The sequence below is a fragment of the Atta colombica genome, unplaced genomic scaffold (genome assembly GCF_001594045.1).
Source record: "Atta colombica isolate Treedump-2 unplaced genomic scaffold, Acol1.0 scaffold88, whole genome shotgun sequence".
In the NCBI taxonomy this organism is placed as follows: domain Eukaryota; kingdom Metazoa; phylum Arthropoda; class Insecta; order Hymenoptera; family Formicidae; genus Atta; species Atta colombica.
Genome location: NW_017259581.1, coordinates 1,222,853 through 1,243,056, shown reverse-complemented (window position 1 = coordinate 1,243,056; position 20,204 = coordinate 1,222,853). Strand labels below are relative to the sequence as shown.

The window sequence follows — 20,204 nt, the reverse complement described above, 5'->3', positions numbered from 1 at the left end:
AGAGAGAGAGAGAGAGAGAGAGAGAGAGAGAGAGAGAGAGAGAGAGAGAGAGAGAGTGAAAAGATGAAACAGCTAATCTCTCTCTCTCTTTCTAAAATATTAGTGAATGAAAAGAGATAGAGACTGGTTTTCAAAAATCTTATCTCTCTCTTATTTTTGTTGACCAATTTTACACACGGATGATACGGTTTACACTCTATTATGGTCTTTGATGTAATTTCAGGCAGGATAGGATCAGTACGTTGTATTCTTACGGGCCTTGCAAGTGCAACGAAGTCGCACCCTGTGGGCCCTGCGCATCTCCGCGGATAAAGTCGGACACACAGCATCCGTGCCGCGTATCCGCTTTTTTCTGGCCGCCTGAGCGGGGAGCTCCCGGCGACCACCTAGTGCCACGTGCAGGAACTAGGGCCGGCTTTCGATCGTTACTGATCTACCTACGTTAAGTGTTTGCCCGATGTCCGTGCGACCACCGAGCCCCACCCTGATTGTTATATTGCCTGCCGTTGGCAGTCGCGAGCCTTACGGCGAATTTGCACGATTTATTTTCGTACGCTCGACAGCTTGGGGGATGAATCATCGAAAGAATGAATCGCGTCAACGACAACGTTGTCGCCGCGAAACGAAGACCGGTCGCTGTTATATTTCGAAATAGGCCGCGTGCGCGCGAACGCGGATACAACAGCAAACGTGCCCCGCCACAAGGTAACAACATTGGGGACAGGCTTAAGATGGCTGTAACAGAATCTGGCCACGAGCGATTTGTTAAAATCCTACGAGAGAAAAGTGTGTATAATTTCTCCTTGTATATATATTATATTACCTTTACTGTTTTGTTCTACAACTTTTAATTAACGTTATAAAGTGAGACAGTATATAGGATTGTTACAAATTTCTCATTCTATAATTTCACTTTTTCCTTGACTCCCAGAAAAATTTTCATGATTTTTCCTGATACTTTCAATAATATTCTGAAGTTTTGTTTTTTGTATTTTCGTTCTAAATTGGAAATCGTTAAATAATTTGTTGAGAATAATTTAATACAACAATGACGTTCAACTGAGAAAACTAATCAAGACTTAGTGATTCTTTAATATGATTGGTTCTTATCTTTAGTTTTTCGCTGGATTTGAGTATAGAAATCAATCACTTAAAGAATCACTAAGCGCTAATTGATTAGTTTTCTTTGCTGAACGCAGCCAATATAAATTAATATTGTCGCTGATATTACTTGGATTTAATTGTTGAATTAGTAGTAAGTCCAAAACTGTGTAGGCACATTATTCTTCTTTAAAGTCAGAAATTTTAATTTTCCAAAAAATTCTGTGATTTCTTCCTGACTTTTTCTGATTTCCAATTTTATGGCAACCCTGAGTATAAATTAGAGTGAGATATATACAGAGAGAAATTATATTCCTTTGTTTCTTGTAGGATTTTGACAAAATCGCTCACGGCCAGACTCTGACATGGAATCTCTAGAACAGACGAAACGAAGAGAAGGCGTTTAGATGTAGTATGTTTATGAAAGGATAGGATCACGGCGAAAGATTTTTCGATGGTATCTCCTTTCTATTCGATGGAGAGACGGATTGAGAAACGTTATTCCAGGTTCTCTAGGCGACTGCATATTTCATGGACGCATCGTCGAACGCGAGAAGATCGCATCTCTCCGCTTCCTATCTTCTTTTCTTCAACGTGCGTCTGCGCGCGGACCGTTGTGTATGCGTCGACAAATCGTACGCGATGTACGCGGGTCTCTGTCATAATACGCGGCCGACAATGTTGCATCGCGGCGACGATAAGCCTTATCTTACAGTCAGCGGCGATTTCAGTCGCCCGCGGCAAATACGCGACCGCACCGATAAGAGGTCGGGTCTCGAAATAGTCCCTCGTGTCTCTCAAGTTTCGCTTTATTTACGAGAACGGTCGCCTTTACATAAGATTTACTCCGACATATCCTCGTACATGTATACAATTGGTAAGAGAATATTTGCTTCCGTATATTTCTTCGTCTCAAGACATGACGGATTGCATCGGGGACCGTATAATTTCATATACGAGTTCGTACGAGAGCTCTCTCCCCGGCTAAGCTCTTGACGGCTCGATTCCAAGCGAATCGTATTTCGGTAGGAAAGGGGGGGGGGAAGGTCATGGATTCTTATAGTGATGCTGCCATGTTTCTAGATACAAAGTATTGACGGGACACTTAAGAGATGGTGATACCGTGACGGAACGAAACAGACACCCGACCGCGTCACGCGACGCCATTGCATAACGTAAGAATTGCGAGACTTATGGAAATATTCAACATGGACAACACGCGCCGTTACCATTGCCGCGCCGTCGGGAGACTCGTCTTGCGCGCGATACGGGGCTTTAAATGCGGTCACAAAGCCGATGTAATGTGTGTTATAAAGGCTAACCGTAGCGCCGCCGTCGGACGCTACGATTTCTAGATGGGCGACGTGTCCGGAGACTCCCATGCGGGCTCCACCTGTCAACATTATTTACTTGTCCGCGTTAGTCCACGGAAATTATTGCTAAAATTAGAATTTAGAATTTAATTTCGGCGCAGGAGATTATAGAACGAAAGCGAAAATGATGTATGCAATTATGCGCTTTTTCCTTTCCTGCGGTAAAATACTGCAGTAAGTTTCTTTTTTTTTTACTCTCTATTGAAGTGAGTCCAATCTTACATTTCAATTATATATCAGTTAGATTCGTTTTAAAAATCGCCCTCTAAATTTTATCATATTTATTTTTTTTCTTAATATTTAATGATTTCTATTTTTCTACGTCCAATTGCTTAATTATTTTATTTCCGCAATTACCGCGTTGTACTCACGTTGCTGTTTGTCCTCTTAATGTTTTATCGTGAGTTATATATAACTTATTGATTTTTTTTAGCACGGCATGTAACACAGGGTTGCCACAAAACCAGAAATTGGAGAAATAAAGGAATTTCAAGGAAATCAAAGAAAAGTTAGGAATATTGCAAGATTTTCTAGAAAATTGAAATTTTTGATTTTAAAGAATTTCGATATGCATATGTCACACCTACGCAGTTTTGGAATATTACCAACATAACGATTAAATGCAAGCGGTGTGTCAGCAACATTAATAGTAATTTACACTACTACATTGAATTGCTCTCTCAAACATTTAACTGTTTCCAAATCGACACGAAAACACAAAAAATTTCAATATATTATTGAAAGTCAGGAAAAATCGTAAAATTTTGTCCGGAAAAGTTACGGAATTTTTAGGATGAACAATTTGTATCAATTCTATAACATTATGCATCGCGAATCTTGGAATAGCATTCTCGTTACTCGTTACATTCCATCCGTGCAAAAGAAGTCAAAAGTCACCGTGTGTGAGTGGTGTAAACCAGCCTTAACGGGGAGCCAGAAATCTGCGCTACGCCTCGCGATCAGCTTAATGCGCACCGTCCCGAGACGAAGAACGCGAGAAAGAGAGGGAAGGAGAAGGAGAGATCGTATCGCCCGCACGCTGTTGACCTGCGGGAGTAGTCCGCGCGGTTATGTCGTAACTTTCACAATGAGCGTGTTCGTCGTCGCACCCGCCAGTGCCGACCGTCGTCGGCGATGGTCGGCGGGGCTCGGCGTACATGATCGGCGATCTTCGTACGCTCGGTTACAAGGATCGGCTGCTCTCGGTAGACACCCGCTCGTCGTAAGTAGGAATGCTTACGATACTCTGATAGTATCGAGGTGTTGATATTTTGTTCCTCTGCTCATCGCTTCCTGCGAATTTCCTTTTTAACACATACGACGACTTGATAATGTTCTCGCACGACCTTATTCGCGCCTCTAAAGCGTCGCTAAAGGCGGTCGCTATTGTTCTCAGAATAGGCATCGTTTCATTGTGACAAGACTATTTCGGATTTGGATCCGTGATTTTGCTGAGCGAAAGGCTAACTGCCTGTGTCACATAAAAGACCAATTTGAAATTTTTAATTGCTTATGCTAGAGGTGGAAAGAATGATTTTGTTTGAAAGATCTAATTTTACTCTATGTGTGTGTAAATACATATATTTAAAAATAATTTTAATTATTGGAAATTAAAATATCAAAATTTTATCCTGATCTTAAATTTTATTCTATAGACAGAATATTTTCCTAGAAAATCTCAGATGTTTTTGCTAAATACATTTAAAAATAATTTTGCTGAACCATCAAAAGATTTGTTTGTAAAGTATTATAGCTCATTTTTTAATTCCTAGTATAATTATTTAGATGGTCTAACAAAATTATTTTTAATATGTATCCGTACAGCAAAACTTTAGATCATTTAACAAAATCGTCCTTTACGTATAAAATAAAATTTAAGATTGGAATTAGGATGATTCATAGTCAGAATTCTCAGTTCTTTATTACATTGTGAAATTTTTATTTATAGAAACCTTAGAGATACATTTATAACATTTAATTGATTTGAAGTGCAGGAGAACTGAAATGAAAGATCTTTGTCTTGATTGAAGGCGGTAGCCATATTGGCTCGCCGAGAATGCGAGAAATTGTTGCCATTGTAAATTATTTAATCGTGTTCACGAAAGAAGGATATGAGACAAGGAATATAGTTACGAGATCGATAAATCAGCATCCAAGGTTGATGAAACTTTTATCCTGATCAATTTATCATTCCTCAGATTACTATGATTAATATTTTTACGCACGAACGTTTTTCCTTCACTTCGCTAGTCGAAGCTATCGTCGTGCCGTTGACCTGCAACTAGTCTGCGCGATTATGTCGTAACTTTCACAATGAGCATTTTTCCCGCATTCGCTCGGCCGTTCGCTAGACTATCAATTAATAGTATGAACTCTATGAAACATTGCGTTGAAGCATTCTCCTACTACTTTTCTTTTTCTTTCATCAAAGTTTCATCACGAGGATTTCTTAAGTGTTAAAATATCTGAAATCAGTGAAAATAAATTAATATAATTAACAATATATCAATAAAAATTATACGTTGTCTTCATTCAATTTTAATTGAAGATGAAACACGATGCCTAACAGTTACGCTGTGTGAATGCGGCTTAATTCGGCCGCGAGCGCGTCCTTGCACCGTGTCGGCCGCCGCACCGCGCCGTTTACACGGGGCGCCGGGCTGCATCTAACCTCTCGTGACTGTACCGTGCGCGCGCGTACATACACATACGCACACACACACAACACACACCTCCCTGCCCGTTCGCCACGCCGCGCCGGTTCTCTCGCTGAAGCGACGTACACAGAAAACCGCGTGGCGGTGCGGCGCACACGGCGCAAGCCAAGACAACGAGGCAACGCCGCGTGGCCGACCAGCTGATCGCTCGGCGACGTGCACGCCGCGGGTAGGACGGGGGGAAGGGAGAGGAAGTCGCGCGCGACTGGGCTAATGAGTGTGCGACCTATTGGGGAGGGGGGCTCATTGGTGGGGCAAACGGCGCGGGGAGGGGAGAATCCGCGCGCGGTCCCGCCGCTGAATAGAGCAGGGAAAGAGGGAGAATCCCGCCGTGTTGCCATCACGTCAGACAGCCGTGCCTCTTGGTGCCGCGCCGACGGTGTTTTCTACGATCGAGTGGCGGCGGCATTGCAAGGTCTAGGAGGCCGCGTACTCGAGACGCCGCGGTCGTTTCTTGCTATAGAATGCGAATCGAATGGTTCTTCCGAAACGTGTTTTCTCTACGTATTGCTGTTATATTACCAGCGAACTCAACTTTCTCAAATTCTGCAAGCGTCATTTTTTTTAGAATTTTTGAATAAACAGTTTATTATTTTTTTTTGTTTGACAGGAAGATAACGATTTTAATTAATTGAAGATATTAATTAATTCGTATTTATTTCTTTTTTTGTGTTGCAGTTTTTTGTTTTTTGCAGTAATTCATTCTAACTTATTCTATGAAGTTCAACTCCTCAAAATTGTTTTGTTCAATTTGATTTAATGATGTATTGTAACATCATAATCATGGAACAGTTCTCTCAAAAGTTAAAATATCTGTAATCACTGAATGGAATTTCTGCAACGTAGCAACAAATCATTCGAAGTAGAAAAAAACTGATTGGCCGTTAAACATCGGTTATATTGCTACATTACGCAAGAGAATATGATGACTTCCTAACAATCCTAGATATAATTTTAAAATTAGAACACCCATTCTTTTCCTCTTTTAAAAATAAAGATAAAAATGACGTAATAATATATGTAAAAATTTTGATTGTTTTATTTAAATTTAAAAAAAAAATATGTATTGAAATACAAATAATGAAGTGTGTTCTTAACATCATTTAATCGAACGTGTAAGAGTGATTTCTTATGATTAATTCGATCATTCACATTATTCTGAATTATATACATTGAAATAAAGATGTTTTAAATGTATAAAGGATCCAAATACATAATATAATCAATTTTGACATTTAAATAATTCACATATTCTGAAAAAAATATCTGGTTAAAAATGAACGAATCAGAAGATTCTGATTATATCGATCTAGTCCAGGAAAATTTAATTGTCTTTTTTTACTTCTGGGCGGCAAAATTGTCAATTAAGATTTTTTTGTGGAGTTACTTGAAATGACGTATAACATACACTAAAAGTCCTGACCCACGTACTTGGAAAACTTCGCTTCAAAAAATTAGCCAAAAATATACGATTTTTTAATAATATTTTTGAAAATATTTTATCGAATAATTAAAAGTCATTAGGAAAAAGGAAGCTGGCAAAATTAACAATTTCGTTTTTTTTTCGGTTGCACGATTGATACTCTCCGTAATATAATTTGTTTTTAATGTTGTATTTCGAGAATTCGTACTTTTTTCATTAATATCTCGGATTTGGCTAATTTTACATAAAAAATACCTCTTGAAGATTGAAAGTTATTAAATTCCCTACAAAATCATTTTCTATTTACTGGTACGGCCAATACTAACTTCCGAGATACACGTCCGAGAAAAGTTTACTTGTGTAATTAATCTGAAAAGAATATTTTGTTTTTATTTGTACATTACTTGCATCTGATAATTATTTTGATATAAACAAGCAAATATAAATTTTTATTACAACAATATTAATAATAGTACAACTTTATTAATATTTACAACTATTAATATTTTTTTAAAGTAATAACAGTCTAATAATTATCAACAATATTTATGATATTATATTTAATATCATTTTACAATTAATAAATGTTGAAATTTCTTTATGTATATTTCGAAATTTATTTGTGTAATTCGCTTTCTCTTTTGAAAAGTACAAGGATTACTTCAGGCCCAGAATATACCTTCTTCTGTATGTGCATTCCTATCACATTCAGAATTATCATTCAGATGCAGTCATGTTTGCCGTTTTATCCTTATTATTTACCAAATGCTAAACAAAGATAAAGTAGCTTTTATTTTTGTCAAGCACTATTTGTTAGAAAAAGACATCTGCCTTTGTATGTCAAAGTCATTTAGCAGGTAGAGAGTAACGATCTGTTTTTCGATGGTTTGTGTACTATTTGCTCGTGTCGATACGTTAATTTCTTGATATAATTTTGAGAAAAATATATAGAAGATGGAAAGTGATGAAAAAAGTGTTTTATTTGGGAAATGGCGAAAACAAAAGGGATATCTTCAATATTCATTTTTGCTGCTGCTGCTGCTGCTTTAGAGTCAATATTGAATCTAGTTTCTTGTAATTGCAAAAAGAGATACATTGGATTATGTGGATGTAGAAAAGCCACTTCAAATGTACAGCAATATGTAGATATTATAATAATACTGCATTCTAAATGACTTCTATGCTGGAACACTTTATTGATCTTGTCTTAATTCCTTTTCAATGAAATATGATACTGAGGACGCTACAAGCAAGAAATTTATAAATGCTAGCAATAATATCAGTGCGTTTGTCAATATATTGTTGAGGATCTTTATTTATTGTAAAATATCTTTTGTTTAATTAGCTACAACTTTTCCAACTTTTTGGCCCTAAAATTCTTTTTTCAATCTTTAAACTATCATAATCAATTAGAAAAAAAATTGGTGTATTACAACCAGAGATACAAGTAAAAAAAAATGCTGAGTTAGAAATATCTATTATATATACATAAGCATTTTTTTTTAAGTTGTGTACTGAGAGTTAATGTTCATTTTCATTAAGATATTAGAATAAAAAAAAAGTCATTATACTATTTAGCCTCAGGGATTAGAAGTGTAATTACTGTATCGTTATTTATATATCTCGGGAACTATTCATTGATCGAGGTTAAAAAAAATAATTTTCAAACTAATTTCATAAGTTTTAAGATTTATGTACATTTTTTTACATACGATAAGCCAATACTATAATACAATTAAGTTATTCATTAAATTGTATTACAATATGAGAAAATTTATATTTCAGCAGCTATTTATCATACGAGATTTAATAACAAATTATTTTATAGAGAATTAAAAACCTTTGTATATAGATAATTAGTACTTCTTACGTAGAAATTCAAGTTTTTTCTGAAAAACGTTAAAAAATAATTTTTGTTAACAAATAAAAGAAAACTTTTTTAAAATTATATTTCAGAAACTATTAGTCGTACAAGGATGCACAAAAAATAATTTTATAGGGAATTTAGTAACCTTCAATCTTCATAAGAAATATTTTGTACGTAAAAATAACCAGATTAAAGATGCTTATGAAAAAAATACAAAATATCATTTCATTCTCGAAATGATCAAAAGTACATTAAAAAATAATTCTATCACGAAAGTATTGATATGACCTTAAAGAAAAAAACAAAATTGTTTGTAATTTTGCCAGCTTTCTTTTTGATAATGATTTTTTTCTATAAAATCAATACTTTCTGAGATATTGTTGAAAAACTGCACTTTTGGCCAGTTCTTTGAAATAGCAAAGTTTTCTAAGTACGCAGAACTTCTAATATGTCACATAATACGCCATTTTAAACAACTTTCTGCAAAAAAATCTATCGACAATTTTGCTAAATTTTGCCAGGAAATTTATTTTTCCTGGGCCAATTAAAATTGCGATTATCTCAACCAGAATTTAATAACTAGATTTAATCAGAAAATTTTGATTTATCCATTTTCAATCAGAATTCTCATTAATCAAATCAAACATTTTTCTCAGTGTGCTAAATAACATGACATAATATTATTGATATTTAAAACATTTATGTGTTTTTACATTTACTCGGCTAATTTCAGTTTTCAGTACAGCAGTTTTTTTTAGTATGCATAAATGTAATGTAATGCGAGTGACCGAATTCGTTATTAGCAATAGGTATGTGACGCAGTGCGGATTTATATCGATTCTTGTCGTATGTCACGGCGGTGTAAAATTCGCGAAATCACACCCAACGTTCGCATTCGACACACCGACGTGAACGCCATCGTACGGAAACGATCGCGCTCATTTTCCCATGGAACTTGTGTCCGTTGCGGGGGCAAGGGAGAGTGCAGGGGCAGACTTCCGAAAAGGAAGAGAGAGAAACCCGCTGCGACGTTGTCGCGGTCTCCCGAAACCGCGACGTTGCTCTTCGGTTCCGTTCCATATCAATAACGAAGGAATGGGTGCAGGCGCAAGATGGAGATTAAAGGGGGAGAGAGAAAAGTCCCTGTACCAATCGGTCGCACCTCGCAATTGTGTCGTTTGAGAATCTACCTAACAGCGCGTTCTGCGTATGCAATGGCGACCCGGCTCGCCGCAAACTTCACGTCACAATCGCTCGCGCGCTGAATCTTTGCCGATCTACAGGTTCGTCGTTCGTCGTTCGTCAATTTTATATCGCTCATTTACTACAATAAAATAGCTTTAAAATTGTCATTTTTTTAATTGTTTTTTAAAATCATATCTCAGAAACTACTGGTTGTACGGGCATGCATAAAAATTAATTTTGAAGAGACTTTAGTAATCTTCAATCTTTATAAGAGGATATTTTGCGATTTAAAAGAAAAAACGAAAATAAAAAGGAAAAATATACCTTTATTTTTTTACTATAAATTAATTGCTACACCAAAATAATTATAATATTTAAAAAATTATAATATTATAATATTTAAAATAAGAATTTTAACGATTAAGCAAATCTATTTTCTAAAAAAAGTTTTTGAATTGTATTGTAGCAAATATATCACATATATACATTACGGCAGAAATAAAAAAAACGACAGATATATTTTTTTTTACGTATACGTTTAATTGATTTCTTGGATTAACACCATAATTGTGAAAATTATTATTCAACTAAAATCTTCGTCTCTCTCTTTAAAAACTCGTTTTCATGTCACAGTGTTGTATACGTTACATACTTTTACAAAATACCGAACGTCACGGCGCAGATCGAGGATTGAAATGTCATCATGTCGCAACATTATAAATGATCGTAACCTGTCAGAGAGGAAACAGCCAATCCTGATTTCGTGTTCTTATGGCACTCTACACGACGTAAAATGGCATTATCATTGGTCGCTTTTTACGCGAATAGCGTCATTCCCTGACAATTGTGAATAACATCACGTCACTTATCAGATTCAGTGATATAGAATAGGGACATTGTTTGCACCAGTGGTGTCATATCGTCACGCACATTCTCGATAGGCTAGTCACCATTCACTTAACATTAACAGTTTACAAGAACAAGACTGTTATCTCACACGTCGTAAAAAAAACTATCGTCGCTACAATGAAGAATCCATCGCTTCCTTTTCTGTACATCTATACATCATCATCTGTAATTTGTTTTTAAAAGAAAGCTTACAATTGCGATTCAACTCGACTTGTCCAAGTAATTTCTATTTATATATCCATTCGATTTGTTGTTATGTTTCTAATTCTACGTTCACCCATGAAACTTCTTTCGATTTTCACATTCGCTCGCACAGTTTCGCACAAATTGCGAGATTTATTCTTGATTTTTTGCATGCGACAAATTCACCTTACGCACTGTCAATGTCCTCCACTTCGAAAGATATACCGGGAAATATTCGAGATATTTATTCCGAATGTCTACGTCCGTTCGTTTTGGAGCAACTTTGGTGGAACGCTGTACGGAGCATAGCTCAGACTTGAACGGTCGCTCGACCTGTTATGTTCGTCCGTTCCGTCGTGTTCCGTTTTCTTGTACGGTTCCCCCTCCACTCCTTCCACATCTGCTCCCCTTCCCCGGCGTCTTTGCCCCTCCACCATTCGGCCTTTGCATCTCTCTTGCTAATACGCCCTCGCACAGGCCGAAGCACGCGTCGGCACGACGTATTTCACAGGGATGTAACGAGTGGAACCACTATAAGGGTGCATTTTCTAAAAAAATGCTTCGTTGCGAATGTGGTCACAATTTTAAAGTGAAATCGTTAAGCTTTTTCTTCAGGATATTTCCACTATATATCGTTGATTATTTAAATGTACCATCTCACAATTTCCAAATTTTGGTTAAATTAAATAAAATTATATGTTTGTGTGCGTATTTAAGTATTTTTTAATTTTCGTCAATCCAATAGATCTATCAAAGTTAAATTTATTTTCATGCATTATTTTTCATTAAGAAAAATAAAGGGCCGTCCATAATGGGAGTAATGTGATGTCGAGTTGTAAGAAATTGACTAATCACAGTCGAATGTGAGGAGAATAATCGACAATGATTGGCCAATTTCTTACTATACAATATTACTCTCATTATAGATTGTCCATTAAAGAGCATTGCTATGTTGCAAAGAAAGCGGTATCCATTGATAGAAGAGTTTAAATCGTCCAGTACGTAGCTTCTTTTCATGGCACATACTTCTACTTAACATTACAGTTATAGTCTCCTTACGTCATGATATATATTATAGAATATATTGATTGCTACACTGAGTGGAAAAATGATTGCAGTTATTATAAAATTTAATTATAAATTATTATTAGTTATTTTTTGTTAATTATATATATATATATATTTTTTGTAGAATTGTAAATAATTTTTGTAAATAATAGTAATAACTGTAAAAATGGAACATTCAATTATAATTATTTTAATTACAATTATTATACTTTTTAGTGTATGACACAAATTTGAACGTAGTATAGTCAACTATATGTACAGTCGTAGACAAAATGATTGCAACACTTTTTTTTGATGGATTTCGGAGTACAGCTTGTTCACCGAATGATTGATTCTACTTATGAATTCAACCATTTATAATATGTTCAACCGCTCTACTGAATTTCGAAACTCATCGAAAAAAAAGTGCAACCATTCTGTCTACGACTGTACCAGTAAGGGCCTTCCTCTTCTCAGCCATATTGAATTGTAACTTTAGAAGCAAAACAAATGTACTGCTACCATATATTACCAACTTTAAATTATCAAACATAAAGATATATGAAAATTACTAATGCAAGGAAAAAATTTCCTTGATTTATTTTATATATTTTTATCATAGGTCTTCATCCCTTACTTGTTGTTTATTATTTCTGACATTATAATGGAATATGATTGTGATGCAGACAATATGAGCTTTAGAACCAAAGTGAAAATTATTTTTGTTTGTCTATCTTGCATTTCGAATTACCTATGAAAAGTTAATTCGTCAAATTAAAATCGTTATTTCTCACTCTCTCACTCACTCATTCATATAACCACATAGCGAACACCTGTTGTATAATACATTTCGATATTTTCTTTCGGATACGCAGATTAAAGCTCAGCTCCATCTATAAAATTTCTAAGAGTGACATAACTTGCACAAGTTTATAAACCTATCGAAAGCTTTAAGATTTTATCATTATTATACCTGAAGTAAGTTCTCAAAATTCAGTTAGTAGACGCTTCAGATGAGTTTTACAGTCGACTTTTCCCGGCTAACTCGTAAAGAATACTGTTTTCCATAAAATTTCATTTACACGTGGCATAGCGGATGAGAGGCTCTCTCTTTTCTCGTGGGATAAATTAACGCAACGGCAAAAAAGGGAGCGTCATTCGTTAACCCGAACCTGCCTGCTTCACCTTCAGTCCAGAGATACAACAGCGAAGCGCAAAGTAACGCCGCAAGGCGGAACCGCGGATCACACACGGGAAACGTATCTCGGCGGCGGTGAGGTGAGGAAAGGGGGAGGTCATAGCAGAGAGGAAGGGGGGAAGGGGGCAGAGAGAGGTACAACAGAGTAGAGGCACCCTTCGCACGCTGCTGTAGCGGCACAACTACACTTTGCCACATCGATTTTACCGGCTCGCTCGCACTCACACTCGGTCGACCCGTTCGCTGAAGGAATGTCTCATATGCTTTCCTCCTCCCTCCCTCCCCCCTGTTCCCCCCCGTCGTATTCCCTGCTTCCCTTCGCACTCCCGCGCCTCGGTTCTCGGCTGCTCGCCGCCACCCCCTACGGACCCCTGTCTCCGTCAGTCACGGACGGTTCTCTTTCTATCTTATCCCGTCCATCCCTCTCCTCCATCCAAGCTCGCCAACGTCTGCCCCCGCTCCCTCCCGTCCGCCTGTCCTCCCCCCCCCGCGTTCCCACCCTTCTCTCTCTCTCTCTCTCTCTCTCTCGCCCGCTGTCTCTCTTTCCTTTCCTCTCTCGTTCGCTTGTACACTGTACCAAAGTGTCCCTCTTTCTCTCTGACTCTCTGTTGTGTGATGCGGGGCGGTAGCGGCACCGCGGGGAGAGAAGTGGGAGGGAGGTTGCACCTTTTGCCGCATCTCGGAATCTCGCGCGTTGCTCATTTGCCGTACATAGAGAGGAGGGAGGGAGGGAGGGGGAGAGAGAGAGAGAGAGAGAGAGAGAAATAGCAGCAGAGCGACGAAGAGAAAGAGAGAGGGACGAAGGGACGAGGGAGAAAGGAGAAAGAGATAGAGAGAAACCTCTCTCGGGGCTAGGTAGTAGTATGCGAGAGCGGCGGCGGCACGGTGGTCGGACAGTTCCAGTTCCGTTTCGATTAGGCGAGTCCACGCGCGCCGGGTTTTTGGCTCGCGCTCTCATAACGCACCGTGCGCGAAGCGCAGGAAAGAGAGAAGGAGCGGGTATATATGCGCGTGATGCCGCTCGCTGTTGTGTCCATTGACGTCGCACAGTACGGCTGCGATTGCTGCCGTCGCTGTTGCCGTTGCTGGTTCCGTTGCTGATGCCACCGTCTCCGCTGTTTACTCGGCGCGCCAGCCGCACGCCAACATTTACGAGCACATCCAGGAGTAAACGGACCTCGTGCGGCGAAGCGCGAGAGAGACGGAGAAAGAGAGAGAAAGAGAGAGGAGCGAGAGAAGAGCTCCGTCTCGTAGACGTACAACGCTCTACGAGACGCGATTCGGTCTTACGTACCACTCGACCACGGTGCGTTCGTGAACAGACCGACCTCGCGGTTATGGCCACGCCAGGGCCAGGTAGCCAGGGTTACAGGCGTGCATTGTAAAAGTCCTAGATGCCCCGATTTACCGGGTTCGCACGTACGTACGTATATACGTCAATCTTCTACCTATGCGCGAATCGCTCCATATACGTTTTTACACGCATGTCGTCCACATACGTACGGTTTATCTTACACACATACACAACCATTTCGCGCATCTGTGTGCGCGATCGTACATAACACTGTGCCTCATCCGTCTCGACGTCGTAATGACAGCGGAGAGAGAAAGGTTGCGTTTAGCAGAAAAAAAACAGCTTTGTAAGTGTCGTAAGATTCTTTAATGCGATTCGTTTATATACTTGGATCCAGAGAAGAACTAGGAGCAAGACCAATTGTACCGAAGAATTTTACAACAGTTGCAAAGTTGCTTTTTCTGTTGAACGTAGTCAATGAGACAAGATACATCGTCTCTCGCTCTCTCTTTCTTCTCATTCTCTCTTTATTTCTCTTTGCCGGCCCTCTAGCCCAGTTCCGGGCACGGCCACTGATCCATCGATAAGGAAGTTTGCTGTCCTCTCCCGCGGTGAATTTGTTCATGCCGGTCGTGCACGATACGCGAGGAATCCGCGGGATCGAGCATCTCGTTGTCGCATAGTCTCGGGGTCGAGAGGCGCGTTAGTTACACTACCGGTCACGTGACCGAGCTACCTGCGAGACGGCGCGAATTACGGGCTTGGGGAAGTAAAACATAAGATTTGACGTGGAAATACCTGAAATTGTATACGATGTTTACATTGCGATTTAGACCCTCGTGTCTAACTCTTGTATTTCTTTGTATATCAGCTTGGTAAATTGACTTGACTGTTATCGTTCCTTCTTTTTTATTCTTTCGCGTCAAACGTCAGATACATTCATCGTTATGGCGGTCGACGTGTCATCGATGAAAAAAGGATTACGTGTAATTTTCTGTAAGAGCCTAGCGTGAGTTTCTAAAAAGTAAAATATTACGCATTTATCTGTCCTTCGAATCGATCTCAAGTATCACGCCGCTCGAATACGTCATGACTATAAAATCATAGAAATAGAAAAAAAAAAGATAAGTTATTGGTCATTGTTTAGTAATCTAATTTTGCTAAACAAGATCGTTGCAAGAAAAAAATCAATTTCACTGCGGTGAATTAAGTAAGCGATATTCGTTTCTGTTCTTCACATAGGAGGACTTGCTCCTCATAAGTCTCACGTGCGTTTTCTTTCTCCTAGTCTGCGCCGAGATATAAATAAGATAAAACAGTCTCTCTCGGAATAGCGCCACGACAAAAATAAAAGCATCATCAATCTAAGTAGATCGCCGTGCAAAGTTGACGCACAGTAAGAAGTGCGTAACTAATCGGATCAATTAAATCAGACTAGATTTTTCGACGATTCACGTCAAGCAAGAATGGGTAAGCCAATCGTCGCTGCTCTCGCATAACTTCAGTACATACCGGTAGACCGCGCGATATTCAAACGTAAAAATAAATCTTTCTAGATGGCCGTCGAAATGATTTTAAATATGTAATTGCCGTACTATAATATTTAGTTGCATAGACACCATTTAGCGAACAGAGTTGCCATAAAACTAGAAATGATAACGATCAGGAAAATCAATTAAGATTCAGGGAATTTTGCAAAATTTTCTAGAAAATTAAAATTCTTGGTTTTAAAGAAATTTAACATTGGTACATCATATTTATGCAGTTTTGGAATATTGTCAACTTAAAAAATTAAATGCAAACAGTGTCAGCAACGTTAATAGTAATTTGCTCTCTCAAGAAAATATTTAATAATTTCCAAATCAGGATGAAATCACAAAGAATGTCAAAATATTATTGAAAGTCGGGAAAAATCATGAAAATTTTTCTAGAAATCGGAGAAAGGTTATAGAATTTTAGGAATTTGTGGCAACTCTGCGAAATTTCACAATAGACGTTGAGTTTCTCGTGGCTCTTCGTTTGATTTCGCGTCGACAGATCGATGACGGGCTATTCGCGATAATTAATTCGGAGGGAGGAAGGGAGGGGAGAGGGATGGATATGAAAGCGTGTAGTGACGTATCGTTCGTGGCCGTTCGGGAGCGAGAGAAAAATGAGCCCCTAGGGAGGAAGAGAGAAGATGACGCGCGCGTAGGTGCGTAATTTATCGCTACGCGGGACGCGCAACGGCCGCACGACGACGTCACACTTTGCGCGCCGCGCTGTACAGCCGGCCAGAATGACGTAGCGTGTCGTCGCTCTCTTCTCTCGCTTATCGGTGCTGTTAATCGAAGAGGCGCAACGCGTCCCGTCCCTCCGCGGCGACCGCCTCGCCGACGCCGCTGTTGTCGCCGGTGGCCGCGGATGATGCCGTTTATACGAAAATATGCGCGCGCGAGAGAGAGAGAGAGAGCCCAAGTTAAAAACCACGGCCTCGGCCCCGTGCCGTAGGGAGTTCAGAAACGCAACGTAGTGAGTAAAACTGCCCCCTCGTGGTGTGCGCCCGCGGTTACCGATCATCGTCCATGCACTTCTCGAATCGTGCGCGCCGTCAAGTTCGTACCTCCTACCCCGCGCGGCCGTTATCCTAACCTTCCTCCTGGCCTCCCCTCCCTCTCTCCCTCCCTTCCTTCCTCCATCCATGCCGTCGCCGTTTGCCCTCCCTTCCCGTCCCACACGCGCTCGTTGCCCCTTAGAACCTCCGTCGCCCTTCCGCTCCCTCCCTCCCTCCCTCTCTCTTTCCCGCCCGCCCTCCTGCCTTCCCGCTGCTCTAAGGTCCTCCATTTTGTCGTGATTCCTCTAGCTCTAAACGTATATCGGACATTTCCCTTACACGCCGCCGCCACCACTCACGGCAGGAACGCGCGTGAAAATTCCGTTTGCCGTTGACAGACCGCCAATCGGCCCCGGACGGCGCGATTACTATGGGACTTCACCATAGGTCGTCCTGGAAGGTGTCGGTCTCTCTTTCTCTAACGTTTTAACTCTGTTTCTCTCTCTCCAGCCGCAGTTTATTCCTTCTCTCTTTTTATGTGCTACCATTCTTTTCTCCTTTTCTCTTGTTTTTTCTCACTCGCACGCATTCTCTCTCTGTCTCTCTCTCTCGTTTCTCTTTTCTCGCCCCTCCATGCACCGTCCGGCGCCCCTCATCCCACCCCTTTTTCTCCGCTCCATAAGTCTTTCTCTATCCTTCCAGGTTTGTTCCCCCTAGTATAAATTGTGTCTTTTTAATAACACGCGATTCTCTCGAAGCGTCGTACGCCGGTTTTCGCCGTTTGCGAAGCGTAACCTCTCTCGCACGGCACTCGAGAGGGATCATTGAAGCCGCCTCTCTCTCGCCGTGTTTCGCATTCGTCGTTCTCGTTCTCGTACCCGTCGTTGTCATCGCTATCGTTCGTGGTCGGTCTCGTACGCCACTTTGGCTTCGCCGTACGACTCGTCATTACTATGTGGCGGCGACGTGCCTTACATTCGATAACGGTTGAATCGCCCAGGCGCTCTTCGTGACTATAGTCCGTCACTACTTGGTTCGTTGCATTATTTCTTTCCTCTTGTGTGCTGTTTTCACCATTCGACCAAAGCTCGCAGTATATTTTACATCGCCCGTCTTCTGCTTTCAGATGTCTGCTGGGTCACAAATTCAGATGGCACCCCAAACAACCGTAAACTCTGGTCAGACAGTTCATAGTCAAGACTCGAACATGAGCACTGGTAAGTCAGATTCGTTCTTTGATATTGATATGCATTTAACAGGAGTTTTGCTTGAAATATCTGAATGCTTTCTGCACATCCTAATCTTCTGAGCAACTATCTTCGAGAATAAAGTCTTGTGCACCTGGGAATGTTCTCTCCAAATATTCTTATTGAATGTTTTCAAATAAAGGCAATTCTTTGATTTGTTATTATTATTCTTATTGATATCAACATTTAAAAAGATGTACTTTTTATAGTCATTTTGACAATGGATTATAATTCTGTAGGCTCATCGCATAGTGATAAGGAGGTGGATGCAAACACTCCGGAAAAAGTACCACGGACTACTTCTGAGAGGAAAAGAAAACGTAAAGCCGATGATGGAGGTGGAGGTGTCGCAGGTGGCTCTGTAGCTAGTAAGGGCGCTAGATCAGTTGCTGCTCTTGATAATAAGAAGATCAATGAGTATTTTCCAAAGCATCATCTGGGCAGTAGCCCTATTCGGCACGGTGGAGCTAAGAGCCCTTCTCCTCAACAGGGTTATCCTATGGTAAGATTATGTCATATAAACGTAAACGTTCATCAAAAATGGTCTCATAGTATTTTGTGATGTAACGTATGTTTCCTCGCTAACAGTATCCACCATCACCACAACAGTTACTTTCGCCACAAGTAACAACACCTAATTCTTCGGTGGCGGAATTCTCTTCATTGATGCAGCCACCGAGACCTCATCCTCAACCTCCACCACCTCCTCCACCAGCTTCATCGCAACCTGCGGGCTCTATGGTCAGCAAGCAGGTGCAGGTAAGGCCTACCAACCTCAATAGGACAAGCCAGGTCAGGCAAGCGAAGACTAACACCCCAAATGTAAGCAAAATTCGGTAATATCTGCAAGCATTTTATAAGAAACGTCCCACAGTTTGTATTTGTGTCTTTCTACTGCAACATAGTCAGCAATGCTGAATACATTATAAGAATACATAAGCTTATACGTTTCCGAAATGTTTTCATTGTTAATATAATAAAATATAGCAACTCTACCACACTGTGTTGTAAATAGATATAATAATAAAGCTGCCACTGTCATTCCTAACATGAAAATATACCAATAAAAATATAGAATTACTGTTTAATAAAAATTTATCTGTTAGAAGTATTATCTTCCTAAAGATTTGTGGATTAATTTTTTGTGCAAAAACAAAATGGTAAAAGCGAAAGTGATATAAATAACATAGAGTGGACAGATTAGTAAAAATTAATTTTTTGTATTTAAGAATTGTTTGTTTGTGATCTATGTACAACGTAGGTAGATTAGATTTTTCATATGCATTTATGATCTTGTGATGGGCATTTCTTGTCAAATGTTTTCAGTCAAATCAGCTAATCTTTGGCCAAATTGTAGCACTGTATACATTTGTTATTATACAAATACAGGCTATCTTGTAGTGCCATCGTTTATGTTATAAGATACTTGTTTTAAGAATTCTAATATGTTTGAAAATAAAAAATATCATACTGTATTTGTAAATAATACTCGAGTTGTGAGTGTTGTCAAAGACATATTTTATTACTTTGTATCTTTATTTCTTTGGATTCATTGAACATTGCATTTAAGTTCTAATGAGTCCAATATCGTTTAACTGTTCCAAGAAATCTATTAATAATTTTGTTGGGGTTATATATCTATATATTGGCGTTTGTATGAGAGCATTTTATACATGCGTACATTTTTGGTGTTTTCCTTGCTGCCTGTGTGACCCTCAGTTCCATTAGCGTTTGTTCACGTTGCCTAAGTTTTGCTCACTAATTTATTTTCTATAACAAAGAGAAAGTCAGTCGTAGTGAAATATAGAAATGATTACATTACGTAATTAAACAGATAGTTAATAGAACACCAAATATAGACGTTGTATACTTACCATGTAACTTTATTAATTTATTTAACAAATTATTTCTCATGTTATGCACTTCTGCGTGTAGCAAGGTATCCAGTATTTTTGAATAATGCTGACAAATGTATCAGATGTTACGGTAACATGTTTCATTTTTCGTAAAATTATACAAATTGCATTCCAGACAGAACTTACTTGCCAGAGGATACAGGAATTTGAAACTCAAGCCTCTTCAGACTTAGAATTACGTAACAATAAAATTGATGAGTTAAATAGGGTA

At 39.2% G+C, this 20,204-nt stretch overlaps 1 protein-coding gene across 9 annotated transcripts in view; it reads left to right on the top strand.

Moving 5' to 3' along the window:
* The window catches only part of LOC108693167 (serine/threonine-protein kinase tousled-like 2), a 58,282-nt gene that overhangs the window by 34,696 nt on the left and 3,382 nt on the right, over positions 1–20,204 (top strand). For 4 of the 9 annotated variants that reach the window (XM_018201960.1, XM_018201959.1, XM_018201958.1 and 1 more), the window contains 4 exons: positions 17,957–18,047; positions 18,317–18,579; positions 18,666–18,899; positions 20,109–20,201. In XM_018201960.1, the coding sequence (XP_018057449.1) occupies positions 17,957–18,047; positions 18,317–18,579; positions 18,666–18,899; positions 20,109–20,201 (681 nt within the window). Of the gene's footprint in view, positions 1–3,545; positions 3,697–13,921; positions 14,427–17,397; positions 17,864–17,956; positions 18,048–18,316; positions 18,580–18,665; positions 18,900–20,108; positions 20,202–20,204 lie in introns of those variants that run through there. The other 5 variants (XM_018201957.1, XM_018201965.1, XM_018201964.1 and 2 more) reach the window with 5 other exon arrangements.